This window comes from Salvelinus alpinus, chromosome 28 (assembly GCF_045679555.1).
Source record: "Salvelinus alpinus chromosome 28, SLU_Salpinus.1, whole genome shotgun sequence".
NCBI lineage: Eukaryota > Metazoa > Chordata > Actinopteri > Salmoniformes > Salmonidae > Salvelinus > Salvelinus alpinus.
Window position 1 is genome coordinate 25,272,653 of NC_092113.1, and position 13,901 is coordinate 25,286,553.

The following is a 13,901-nucleotide window of genomic DNA, read 5'->3' on the forward strand; positions in this document are numbered from 1 at the left end:
TTTTCCACATTTTGTTATATTACAGCCTTATTCTAAAATTGATTAAATTGTCCCCCCCATCATCAATCTACACACAATACCCTATAACGACAAAACAAAAACAGGTTTTTAGAAATGTTGGCAAATGTAAAAAAAAAAAATAATAAAAATGAAATTGACATTTACATAAGTATTCAGACCCTTGACTCATTACTTTGTTGAAGCACCTTTGGCAGCGATTATAACCTTCAGTCTTCTTGGGTAAGACGCTAAAAGCTTGGCACTTTCTCCCATTCTTCAAATCAAATCAAATGTTATTAGTCACATGTGCCGAATACAACAGTGCAGACCTTAGAGTGAAATGCTTACTTACAAGCCCCCAACCAACAATGCAATTTAAAAAAAATACGGATAAGATTAAGAAATAATAGTAACAAGTAATTAAAGAGCAGCAGTAAAATAACAATAGCGAGACTATATACAGGGGGGTACCGGTACAGAGTCAATGTGCGGGGGCACCGTTTAGTTGAGGTAATATGTAAACTCAGCAAAAAAAGAAACGTCCTCTCATTGTCAACTGCGTTTATTTGTAAATATTTGTGTGAACATAACAAGACTCAACAACAGACAAACTGAACAAGTTCCACAGACATGTGACTAACAAAAATTTAATAATGTGTCCCTGAACAAAGGGGGGGTCAAAATCAAAAGTAACAGTCAGTATCTGGTGTGGCCACCAGCTGCATTAAATACTGCAGTGCATCTCCTCCTCATGGACTGTTTCAGATTCACCAGTTCTTGCTGTTACCCCACTCTTCCACCAAGGCACTCTGGGGGGAATGGCCCTAGCCCTAGCCCTAGCCCTCACCCTCCGATCCAACAGGTCCCAGACGTGCTCAATGGGATTGAGATCCGGGCTCTTCGCTGGCCATGGCAGAACACTGACATTCCTGTCTTGCAGGAAATCACGCACAGAACGAGCAGTATGGCTGGTGGCATTGTCATCCTGGAGGGTCATGTCAGGATGAGGCTGCAGGAAGGGTACCACATGAGGGAGGAGGATGTCCTCCCTGTAATGCACAGCGTTGAGATTGCCTGCAATGACAACAAGCTCAGTCCGATGATGCTGTGACACACCGCCCCAGACCATGACGGACCCTCCACCTCCAAATCAATCCCGCTCCAGTGTACAGGCCTCGGTGTAATGGTGTAACGCTCATTCCTTCAACGATAAACACGAATCCGACCATCACTCCTGGTGAAACAAAACCGCGACTCGTCAGTGAAGAGCACTTTTTGCCAGTCCTGTCTGGTCCAGCAACAGTGGGTTTGTGCCCATAGGCGGCGATGTTGCCGGTGATGTCTGGTGAGGACCTGCCTTACAACAGGCCTACAAGCCCTCAGTCCAGCCTCTCTCAGCCTACTGCGGACAGTCTGAGCACTGATGAAGGGATTGTGCGTTCCTGGTGTTACTCGGGCAGTTGTTGTTGCCATCCTGTACCTGTCCCGCAGGTGTGATGTTCGGACGTACCAATCCTGTGCAGGTCAGCTGTCCGTCCTGTCTCCCTGTAGCGCTGTCTTAGGCGTCTCACAGTACGGACATTGCAATTTATTGCCCTGGTGACATCTGCAGTCCTCATGCCTCCTTGCAGCATGCCTAGGGCACATTCACACAGATGAGCAGGGCCCCTGGGCATCTTTCTTTTGGTGTTTTCAGAGTCAGTAGAAAGGCCTCTTTAGTGTCCTAAGTTTTCATAACTGTGACCTTAAGACACTAACAGCTTACAGACTGTAGGCAGTTAACGACCGTTCCACAGGTGCATGTTCATTTATTGTTCATTGATCATGCATGGGAAAAAGTGTTTAAACCCTTTAGAATGAAGATTTGTGAAGTTACTTGGATTTTTATGAATTATCTTTGAAAGACAGGGTCCTGAAAAAGGGACGTTTCTTTTTTTGCTGAGTGTTCATGTAGGTGGAGATATTAAAGTGACTATGCATAGATGATAACAACAGAGAGTAGCAACGATGTTAAATAGGGAGGGGGGCAATGCAAATAGTCTAGGTATCCACTTGATTAGGTGTTCAGGAGTCTTATGGCTTGGGGATAGAAGCTGTTTAGAAGCCTCTTGGACCTAGACTTGGCACTCCGGTATCGCATGCCGTGCGGTAGAAGAGAGAACAGTCTAAGACTAGGGTGGCTGGAGTCTTGGACAATTTTTAGGATCTTCCTCTGACACTGCCTGGTATAGAGGTCCTTGATGGCAGGAGGCCTGGCCCCAGTGATGTACTGGGCTGTTCGCACTACCCTCTGTAGTGCCTTGCGGTTGGAGGCCGAGCAGTTGCCATACCAGGCAGTGATGCAACCAGTCAGGATGCTCTCGATGGTGCAGCTGTAGAACCTTTTGAGGGTCTCATGACCCATGCCAAATCTTTTCAGTCTCCTGAGGGGGAATAGGTTTTGTTGTGCCCTCTTCACGACTATCTTAGATCTTGGTGATGTGGACACCAAGGAACTTGAAGCTCTCAACCTGCTCCTCTGAAGCCCCGTCGATGAGAATGGGGGTGTGCTCGGTCCTCTTTTTCATGTAGTCCACAATCATCTCCTTCTTCTCTGCAGATCCTCTCAAGCTCTATCAGATTGGATGGGGAGCGTCGCTGCACAGCTATTTTCAGGTCTCTCCAGAGATGTTCGATTGGGTTCAAATCCTTGCTCTGCTTGGGCTATTCAAGGACATTCAGAGACTTGTTTCAAAAGCCACTCCTGAGTTGTTTTGGCTGTGTGCTTAGGGTCATTGTCCTGTTGGAAGGTGAATCTTCTCCCCAGTCTGAAGTCCTGAGCGCTCTGGAGCAGGGTTTTCATCAACGATCTCTCTGTACTTTGATCCATTCCTTCTTCCCCTCGATCCTGACTAGTCTCCCAATCCCTGCCACTGAAAAACATCCCCACAGCATGATGCTGCCACCACCATGCTTCGCCGTAGGGATTGTGCCCGGTTCCGTCCAGATGTGACCCCTGGCATTCAGGCTAAAGAGTTTAATCTTGGTTTCATCAGACCAGAGAATCTTGTTTCTCATGGTCAGAGTCTTTAGGTGCCTTTTGGCAAACTCCAAGCGGGCTATCCTGTGCCTTTTACTGAGTAGCGGCTTCCGTCTGGCCAAACTTCTTCCATTTAAGAATGATGGAGGCCACTGTGTTCTTGGGGACCTTCAATGCTGCAGAAATGTTTTGGTACCCTTACTCAGATCTGTGCCTTGACACAATCTTGTCTCGGAGCTCTACGGACAATTCCTTCGACCTCATTGCTTGGTTTTTGTTCTGACATGCACTGTCAACTGTGGGACCTTATATACAGTGGCTTGCGAAAGTCTTCACCCCCCTTGGCATTTTTCCTATTTTGTTGCCTTACAACCTGGAATTTAAATTGATTTTTGGGGGGTTTGTATCATTTGATTTACACAACATGTCTACCATTTTGAAGATGCAAAATATTTTTTATAAGACAGAAAAAACAGAAAATGTAAGTGTGCATAACTATTCACCCCCCAAAGTCAATACTTTGCAGAGCCACCTTTTGCAGCAATTACAGCTGCAAGTCTCTTTGGGCATGTCTCTATAAGCTTGGCACATCTAGCCACTGGGATTTTTGCACATTCTTCAAGGCAAAACTGCTCCAGCTCCTTCAAGTTGGATGGGTTCCGCTGGTGTACAGCAATCTTTAAGTCATACCACAGATTCTCAATTGGATTGAGGTCTGGGCTTTGACTGGGCCATTCCAAGACATTTAAATGTTTCCCCTTAAACCACTCGACTGTTGCTTTAGTAGTATGCTTAGGGTCATTGTCTTGCTGGAAGGTGAACCTCTGTCCCAGTCTCAAATCTCTGGAAGACTGAAACAGCTTTTCCTCAAGAATTTCCCTGTATTTAGCACCATCCATCATTCCTTCAATTCTAACCAGTTTCCCAGTCCCTGCCGATGGAAACACATGCCCACAGCATGATGCTGCCACCACCATGCTTCACTGTTGGGATAGTGTTCTCAGGGTGATGAGAGGTGTTGGGTTTGCGCCAGATATAGTGTTGACCTTGATGGCCAAAAAGCTCAATTTTAGTCTGACCAGAGTACCTTCTTCCATATGTTTGGAGAGTCTCCCACATGCCTTTTGGCGAACACCAAAAGCAATGGCTTTTCTGGCCACTCCTCCGTAAAGCCCAGCTCTGTGGAGAGTACGGCTTAAAGTGGTCCTATGGACAGATACTCCAATCTCCGCTGTGGAGCTTTGCAGCTCCTTCAGGGGTATCTTTGGTCTCTTTATTGCCTCTCTGATTAATGCCTTCCTTGCCTGGTCTGTGAGTTTTGGTGTGCGGCCCTCTCTTGGCAGGTTTGTTGTAGTGCCATATTCTTTCCCTTTTTAAAATAATGGATATAATGGTGCTCCGTGGGATGTTCAAAGATTCTGATATTTATTTATAACCCAACCCTGATCTGTACTTCTCCACAACTTTGTCCCTGACCTGTTTGGAAAGCTCCTTGGTCTTCATGGTGCTGCTTGCTTGGTGGTGCACCTTGCTTAGAGGTGTTGCAGATTCTGGGGCCTTTCAGAACAGGTGTATATATACTGAGATAATGTGACAGATCATGTGAAACTTAGATTGCACACAGGTGGACTTTGTTTAACTAATTATGTGATTTCTGAAGGCAATTGGTTGCACCAGCTCTTATTTAGGGGCTTCATAACAAAGGGGGTGAATACATATGCATGCACCACTTTCTGTTTAAAATAATAATAATAATCATTTAAACAAGTAATTTTTTTCATTTCACTTCACCAATTTGGACTATTTTGCATATGTCCATTACATGAAATCCAAATAAAAATCAATTTAAATTACAGGTTGTAATGCAACCAAATAGGAAAAACGCAGAGGGGGATGAATACTTTTGCAAGGCACTGTAGACAGGTGTGAGCCTTTCCAAATCATATCCAATCAATTTAATTTACTACAGGTGGACTCCAATCAAGTTGTAGAAACATCTCCAGGATGATCAATGGAAACAGGATGGATCTGAGCCTCATAGCTCATGAATTTCGAGTCTCATAGCAAAGGGTGTGAATGGTTATATAAATACGGTATTACTGTATTTAAAAAAAAACATATTTTCATTTTGTCATTATGGGGTATTGTGTGTAGATTGATGAGGAATACAATTAATTGAATCCATTTTAGAATAAGGCTGTAACGTAACAAAATGTGGAATAAGGGAAGGGGTCTGAATAGTTTCTGAATGCACTGTACATTCGATTAGAACGTATTGTAGCTGATTCTACATGACACAGAATCAGAAGATGAGCAACTCACCATATGCTTCTGGCCCTGGAGAAGGTCTTGTCCACTCTGAAAAGAACAAAACAGAGGTGAGAGTTAGTCTGGCTGCTGTCCCTTATTATCCATTCACTGTTGTTCTGTGGAATTGCTGGATTTGGCCAAATTACACTACAAAAACAATAGATTTGTGTTTAAGGTATTGTGCTCGTTAAAAAGCCAGCTTCATACAGCTATTCTAGAAATGATCTGGCTCGAAGGACCAGTGCTAGAACAGCTGTCTAAAGGAGCTGGCCTTTTTAACAATACTTCTCACAATCCAGCCGTCTCAATCTACTACAATCAACCATTGTAATACAGGCGGTAACCCAAGAGACGGGAGCACTGTCAACAACATGAATATTTCATGTTTGTTTGCTTTCTAACAAAGAGAGACAGTGCAGTACACATAGAAATAGAATGAATAGAATGGACTTGGAAGCTCTAACCCTGGTAATGTGAAATGTAAACTAATGGGTACTCTCACAATGGCTGCCTGGTATTGTGATGCAATCATTTCAATGGTAATGTAGAATGTTCATTCAAATGATGCCAACTGACGAGGCTCATGCAATGGAATATATTTTTTGTAATGTCAGTTGAGCTGGCTCAATACATCACAGCACAGATTGAAGGGTACACTTCCTGATTTAACTTCCTATATAGGTTAAGACAACGTCATCACAAATCTGGGACCAGCACCGTTGCTAGCTACCAGTGCTAGCTACCATAGCTGGTCCCATTGTTGCAAAGAGTTATGGGATATTTAGAATCCCGTTGTCTTAACCTTTGTCATCTTCAACCTAGGCATGGGTGCACTCAAAATGGCTAACATGTCCACCCATTATGCCATCATTGACTTGAATGGAGACGCCCTTTCTATTCATTCTATTTCTATGGCAGTACGTAAACACTATAGTACAGAAAATGGGTTGGGGAGTAGCAGTTTCTCTAAATATCTCAGGCCACCTGCTAAAGTGGCACTTGTATGGATCGGTGCCAGTCCTGCATTTCCTGACCACAAACTCAACTTGATCCATATTGATTGCGTGGCGCACCTGTCTTTCGGACAAGGTATGTATGTATGTATGTATGTATGTATGTATGTATGTATGTATGTATGTATGTATGTATGCAAGGATTTTATTTTATTTAACTAGGCAAGTCAGTTAAGAACAACATCTTATTTACAATGACGGCCTACCAAAAGGCCTCCTGTGGGGACTGGTGCTGGGATAAAAAAATATATATATATATAGGGCAAAACACACCACAACACTACATAAAGAGAGACCTAAGACAACATTGCATGGCAGCAACACATGACAACACATTATGGAAGCAGCACAACATGGTAGCAGCACAAACATGGTACAAACATTATTGGGCACAGACAACAGCACAAAGGGCATGAAGATAGAGACAACAATACAGCATGCGAAGCAGCCATAACTGTCAGTAAGAGTGTCCATGATTGAGTCTTTCAATGAAGAGATGGAGATAAAAATCAGGACTTCCTAAAGACTTCTTATGCTTCAGGTGACTTTCTGAGACCAGATGGGTTCAAATGGCTCTATTCTTATGATCAAATGATCCACCGTGGATGTGAATGAAAGAAACTCCCAGCCTGCTATTCTCAGTTTATGCCAGTAGATGGTACTATGTGTCTTGGTACACAAACCAACTTCTGACATGAAATATTTGGGGGAATTTGGCCTTAGTCTTGCTTTTGAACTCCTACAGTATGCTCTAAGACCAGTGAAGAGGCCCAGCGGTCAATATAACTAAGGGGTTGATGACCTTTAATGATTGTTGGGAACTAGGTTAGTGGGATGTCTAAAAAAACCTTCTGCAGATGTCTCCTCTCCTGTGCATCTGATCGCACATTAAAGTTTACCCCCTGCTAGGCTGACAGTACATGATCAGATGTCCAAGGCTCTAGTCAAACGTAGTGCACTATGTAGGGAATAGGGTGCTATTTTGGGACACACTCTAGCTCAACACCCAGTTCACCAGAGGCCCTGAAACCCCCTGACCACAGATAGGCCTCTGACAGGGTCCACCCCAGGCTCCTAGTGGAGCTGCAGGAATCCAGGCCTCTTACTCATCTTTCCAGGGACCTCTGTCTATTTCTCACCAGGATTGGTCTACACAACCCAACTTACATCCCAGGAACCCCAGTGCTGTTACTGGAAATAGAGCTGGTTTGAAAACAACTGATGGGTGACCTCTCTCTGCATCACAAGATAGGCATATTTGTAATTTGAGTTAGAATAGCTTGTTATACAAACAGCAAGCAAGCAAAAACAAACAAGTCAATCACTATCATTCTCAGCCACTTTCAACTTAAACCTTCAACCTTGTCTATGTATAGGATGAATCTTTCAGCGAAACCCACCCAAGTACTTTAGTAGACATGGTTGATAGAAATAACGTCATGGAATAGTTTACAGCAGTACTTTTTCACTGATATTGTGTTAATTTTGAAGGAAAGCCCCATGTGGTTCCTTTACAGAACCAAGAAAACTCTTAAAGCAACTTCCTCTTTCTCAGAAAATAGATCCTCACTGAGGGGAAACAATGATTCAGAGGGGTAATGAATGTTAATTGTACTTTCACAAATCACTGTCCTCCTCATTCTTTAAAGGACTATTGTCATGTTGTTACAATAGTCCTGAGGGTGCTGTATGCCTGACACACATACTGTAGATAAAAACATTGTACAGTATAGAAAATACATACAACTCCTTCATCAGAATAAATTATATTACATTTCTTGGGAGGAGTCTGCATTAACTTAATCTGGATCTTATTGTAAGAAGGGTAGTGCAGGCTTCCTTAGCATCACAAGCATAATATTTTCTAATCTTCACATTTGGGTGAGACCCACTTCTCAGGTTGCCTGGAATTCCAATAAAATGAAATCGGCTAGATTCTTGGCCAGTGGCTCCAACCTAAAATACCTGCTGGGAATATGTTCTATCCTGTTCTGTTCTCGACTATGGAACGGGTTGGTCAACATAATAATGTGATTTGACACCCACATTGAGACCGAACACGGGTTGCATGCTAGTGCAAAAAGAAGCTTTGTATCACTTCAAAACAAGATTGTGGCATCACTGAACACTAAGCTACAGTACACACTAAGCTACAGTACACACTAAGCTACAGATCACAGTAAGCTACAGTACACACTAAGCTACACTAAGCTGCAGTACACACTAAGCTACAGTACACACTAAGCTACAGTACACACTAAGCTACACTAAGCTACAGTACACACTAAGCTACAGTTCAGTAAGCTACAGATCACAGTAAGCTACAGTACACACTAAGCTACACTAAGCTGCAGTACACACTAAGCTACAGTACACACTAAGCTACACTAAGCTACAGTACACACAAAGCTACAGTACACACTAAGCCACAGTACACACTAAGCTACAGTACACACTAAGCTACACTAAGCTACAGTACACACTAAGCTACACTAAGCTACAGTACACACAAAGCTACAGTACACACTAAGCTACACTAAGCTACAGTACACACTAAGCTACACTAAGCTACAGTACACACTAAGCTACAGTACACACTAAGCTACAGTACACACTAAGCTACAGTACACACTAAGCTACAGTACACACTAAGCTAGAGTACACACTAAGCTAGAGTACACACAAAGCTACAGTACACACAAAGCTACAGTACACACTAAGCTACACTAAGCTACAGTACACACTAAGCTACAGTACACACTAAGCTACAGTACACACTAAGCTACAGTACACACTAAGCTACACTAAGCTAGAGTACACACAAAGCTACAGTACACACTAAGCTACACTAAGCTACAGTACACACTAAGCTACACTAAGCTACAGTACACACTAAGCTACAGTACACTAAGCTGCAGTACACACTAAGCTACATTACATACTAAGCTACAGTACACACTAAGCTACACTAAGCTACAGTACACACTAAGCTACAGTACACACTAAGCTACAGTACACACTAAGCTACACTAAGCTAGAGTACACACAAAGCTACAGTACACACTAAGCTACACTAAGCTACAGTACACACTAAGCTACAGTACACTAAGCTGCAGTACACACTAAGCTACAGTACACTAAGCTGCAGTACACACTAAGCTACATTACATACTAAGCTACATTACACACTAAGCTACAGTACACACTAAGCTACACTAAGCTACAGTACACACTAAGCTACAGTACACACTAAGCTACAGTACACACTAAGCTACCGTACACACTAAGCTACACTAAGCTAGAGTACACACAAAGCTACAGTACACACTAAGCTACACTAAGCTACAGTACACACTAAGCTACAGTACACACTAAGCTACACTAAGCTACAGTACACACAAAGCTACACTAAGCTACAGTACACACTAAGCTACAGTACACACTAAGCTACAGTACACACTAAGCTACACTAAGCTACAGTACACACAAAGCTACAGTACACACAAAGCTACAGTACACACTAAGCTACACTAAGCTAGAGTACACACAAAGCTACAGTACACACTAAGCTACACTAAGCTACAGTACACACTAAGCTACAGTACACACTAAGCTACAGTACACTAAGCTGCAGTACACACTAAGCTACATTACATACTAAGCTACAGTACACACTAAGCTACACTAAGCTACAGTACACACTAAGCTACAGTACACACTAAGCTACACTAAGCTACAGTACACACTAAGCTACAGTACACACTAAGCTACACTAAGCTACAGTACACACTAAGCTACAGTACACACTAAGCTACATTACACACTAAGCTACAGTACACACTAAGCTACAGTACACACTAAGCTACAGTACACACTAAGCTACAGTACACACTAAGCTACACTAAGCTACAGTACACACTAAGCTACAGTACACACTAAGCTACACTAAGCTACAGTACACACTAAGCTACAGTACACACTAAGCTACACTAAGCTACAGTACACACTAAGCTACAGTACACACTAAGCTACATTACACACTAAGCTACAGTACACACTAAGCTACAGTACACACTAAGCTACAGTACACACTAAGCTACAGTACACACTAAGCTACAGTACACACTACGTGTACATTTACATATTTGTTTGGCAATGTGGACATACTTGTCAACTATCATTGTACATACTGAAGAAGACATGTTGTCAGATAAAATATTAAACTGGATCAGGACAAGAACATGATAGGGGCAGGACATACAGAGTTAAAAAATCTGCCATTGAATTGTGGGGTGTGTGAAGGGGGTGTGAGTGTTTGTGTACATAGTGTATGTACAGTCCAGTATGGGTGTTTGTTTTTCATGCTGTAGGTGGTGTAGCCTTCTGTACTTGACATGATAATTGCCCTAGTTTGATTGACTGGGTGAGGGGTAAGTCAATACAAAAGGAATAACAAGCAATAATGGAGGAGAAACTAAGCATTTGTGAAGGCAAAAAGTCCTATAATAGTCTAATGTCAGACATTGTATAAGACTAGTCATTATGTTGCTAATGATAATATCCAAAAGTAAATGTTTCCACAACAATGAAACCTGACCTTTATCTGACTCAGTATCAGTGCAATCAGCACAAAGTGGAATCCCAGTACCAGGCTGACACTTAATGGTGATGCATAGCCTTCACAGACAAACTGCCACCTTTACCAGCAAGACAAAAGTACTTTCTGTTGGTCTCATGCATTATAATATGAGTCAGTCATATTTTCACATTCTCACCCAAGTACTTTTTGCCTGGCCAGGGCCAAACTTTAACCACATTGTCCCCAAACAATAGAAGCAGTGGCTTTAGTTAGTTCTAGGTTGATAAGTCGCACTTTCTTCGCACTTTGGTCCGCAGGTAGTATAACTTTTCATTACATTTCATTACATTTCATTATAGTACAACGGTTTAATTTGTCTAATCTTAGCAATTTCTTCTTAGCTAGCTACATAGCCATCTTTGTATCAAAGATAATTGCGTAATTATCGTATTTCGTCGTCCTAACGCAGTCTACACTGCTATCTGCCATCTGCCCAGCAGCTAGCCAGCTAGCAAACGTCCACCGTCTACCGAATAGCAGCACTTTGGTCCGCAGGTAGTATAACTTTTCATTACATTTCATTACATTTCATTATAGTACAACGGTTTAATTTGTCTAATCTTAGCAATTTCTTCTTAGCTAGCTACATAGCCGTCTTTGTATCAAAGATAATTGCGTAATTATCGTATTTCGTCGTCCTAACGCAGTCTACACTGCTATCTGCCATCTGCCCAGCAGCTAGCCAGCTAGCAAACGTCCACCGTCTACCGAATAGCAGCACTGTAGCAACTATTACACCCAACTGAACGACTTGATTAGTGTAGTGTTAGCTAGCTACATAGTTGTCTTTGCTGTCTTCGTATCCAAGATAATTGTGTAGTTTAGAGTGTGTAGTTTTAGAGTGATTATCTTAATTTACCGAGGCTAGCTAGCCAGCTATCTGTCGTCCTTAACGTAGGAGACACTGCTAGCTAGCCAACAGCTAGCCAACGTCTACCGAATAGAACTTCTGCACTCAACAACCCGGTCGCATTCCGCTTCGCTCCACAGGTAGTATCACATTTTCATTTCATTTCATTACAGTACAACGGTTTGATTTGTTTGATCGTAGCTAGCTACATAGCTAGCTGCATAGCCGTCTTTGTATCAAAGATAATTGTGTAGTCTAGAGCGATTTTCTAGGTTAGCTAGCCAGCTATTGTCGTTCTTTTAACGCAACGTAACGTAATCAACACTGCTAGCTAGCCAGCTAGCCCCCGAATAGCAGCACTGTAGATACTATTACACTCAACGGAACGACTTGATTAGTGTAGTGTCAACAACGCAGCCACTGCCAGCTAGCCTACAAAGTCAACAACTGCCAGCTAGCCTACAAAGTCAACAACGCAGCCACTGCCAGCTAGCCTACTTCAGCAGTACTGTATCATCTTAATCATTTTAGTCAATAAGATTCTTGCTACGTAAGCTTAACTTTCTGAACATTCGAGACGCGTAGTCCACTTGCCACTCCAATCTCCTTTGCATTAGCGTAGTCTCTTCTGTAGCCTGTCAACTATGTGTCTGTCTATCCCTGTTCTCTCCTCTCTGCACAGACCATACAAACGCTCCACACCGCGTGGCATCGGCCACCCTAATCTGGTGGTCCCAGCGCGCACGACCCACGTGGAGTTCCAGGTCTCCGGTAGCCTCTGGAACTGCCGATCTGCGGCCAACAAGGCAGAGTTCATCTCAGCCTATGCCTCCCTCCAGTCCCTCGACTTCCTGGCACTGACGGAAACATGGATCACCACAGATAACACTGCTACTCCTACTGCTCTCTCTTCGTCCGCCCACGTGTTCTCGCACACCCCGAGAGCTTCTGGCCAGCGGGGTGGTGGCACCGGGATCCTCATCTCTCCCAAGTGGTCATTCTCTCTTTGTCCCCTTACCCATCTGTCTATCGCCTCCTTTGAATTCCATGCTGTCACAGTTACCAGCCCTTTCAAGCTTAACATCCTTATCATTTATCGCCCTCCAGGTTCCCTCGGAGAGTTCATCAATGAGCTCGATGCCTTGATTAGCTCCTTTCCTGAGGACGGCTCACCTCTCACAGTTCTGGGCGACTTTAACCTCCCCACGTCTACCTTTGACTCATTCCTCTCTGCCTCCTTCTTTCCACTCCTCTCCTCTTTTGACCTCACCCTCTCACCTTCCCCCCCTACTCACAAGGCAGGCAATACGCTCGACCTCATCTTTACTAGATGCTGTTCTTCCACTAACCTCATTGCAACTCCCCTCCAAGTCTCCGACCACTACCTTGTATCCTTTTCCCTCTCGCTCTCATCCAACACTTCCCACACTGCCCCTACTCGGATGGTATCGCGCCGCCCCAACCTTCGCTCTCTCTCCCCCGCTACCCTCTCCTCTTCCATCCTATCATCTCTTCCCTCTGCTCAAACCTTCTCCAACCTATCTCCTGATTCTGCCTCCTCAACCCTCCTCTCCTCCCTTTCTGCATCCTTTGACTCTCTATGTCCCCTATCCTCCAGGCCGGCTCGGTCCTCCCCTCCCGCTCCGTGGCTCGACGACTCATTGCGAGCTCACAGAACAGGGCTCCGGGCAGCCGAGCGGAAATGGAGGAAAACTCGCCTCCCTGCGGACCTGGCATCCTTTCACTCCCTCCTCTCTACATTTTCCTCTTCTGTCTCTGCTGCTAAAGCCACTTTCTACCACTCTAAATTCCAAGCATCTGCCTCTAACCCCAGGAAGCTCTTTGCCACCTTCTCCTCCCTCCTGAATCCTCCTCCCCCTCCCCCCCCTCCTCCCTCTCTGCAGATGACTTCGTCAACCATTTTGAAAAGAAGGTCGACGACATCCGATCCTCGTTTGCTAAGTCAAACGACACCGCTGGTTCTGCTCACACTGCCCCACCCTGTGCTCTGACCTCTTTCTCCCCTCTCTCTCCAGATGAAATCTCGCGTCTTGTGACGGCCGGCCGCCC

The 13,901-nt window shown here is 43.9% G+C and overlaps 1 protein-coding gene across 7 annotated transcripts in view; it reads right to left on the reverse strand.

Moving 5' to 3' along the window:
- LOC139557483 (rap1 GTPase-activating protein 1-like) overlaps positions 1-13,901 on the reverse strand; it is a 129,735-nt gene that overhangs the window by 63,400 nt on the left and 52,434 nt on the right. For all 7 annotated transcript variants that reach the window (XM_071372368.1, XM_071372361.1, XM_071372364.1 and 4 more), the window contains one exon: positions 5,342-5,377. Coding sequence is in view for 6 of the 7 variants with exons in the window: in XM_071372361.1 (XP_071228462.1) it covers positions 5,342-5,377 (36 nt within the window). In the remaining variant the exon portion in view is untranslated. The remainder of the gene's footprint in view (positions 1-5,341; positions 5,378-13,901) is intronic.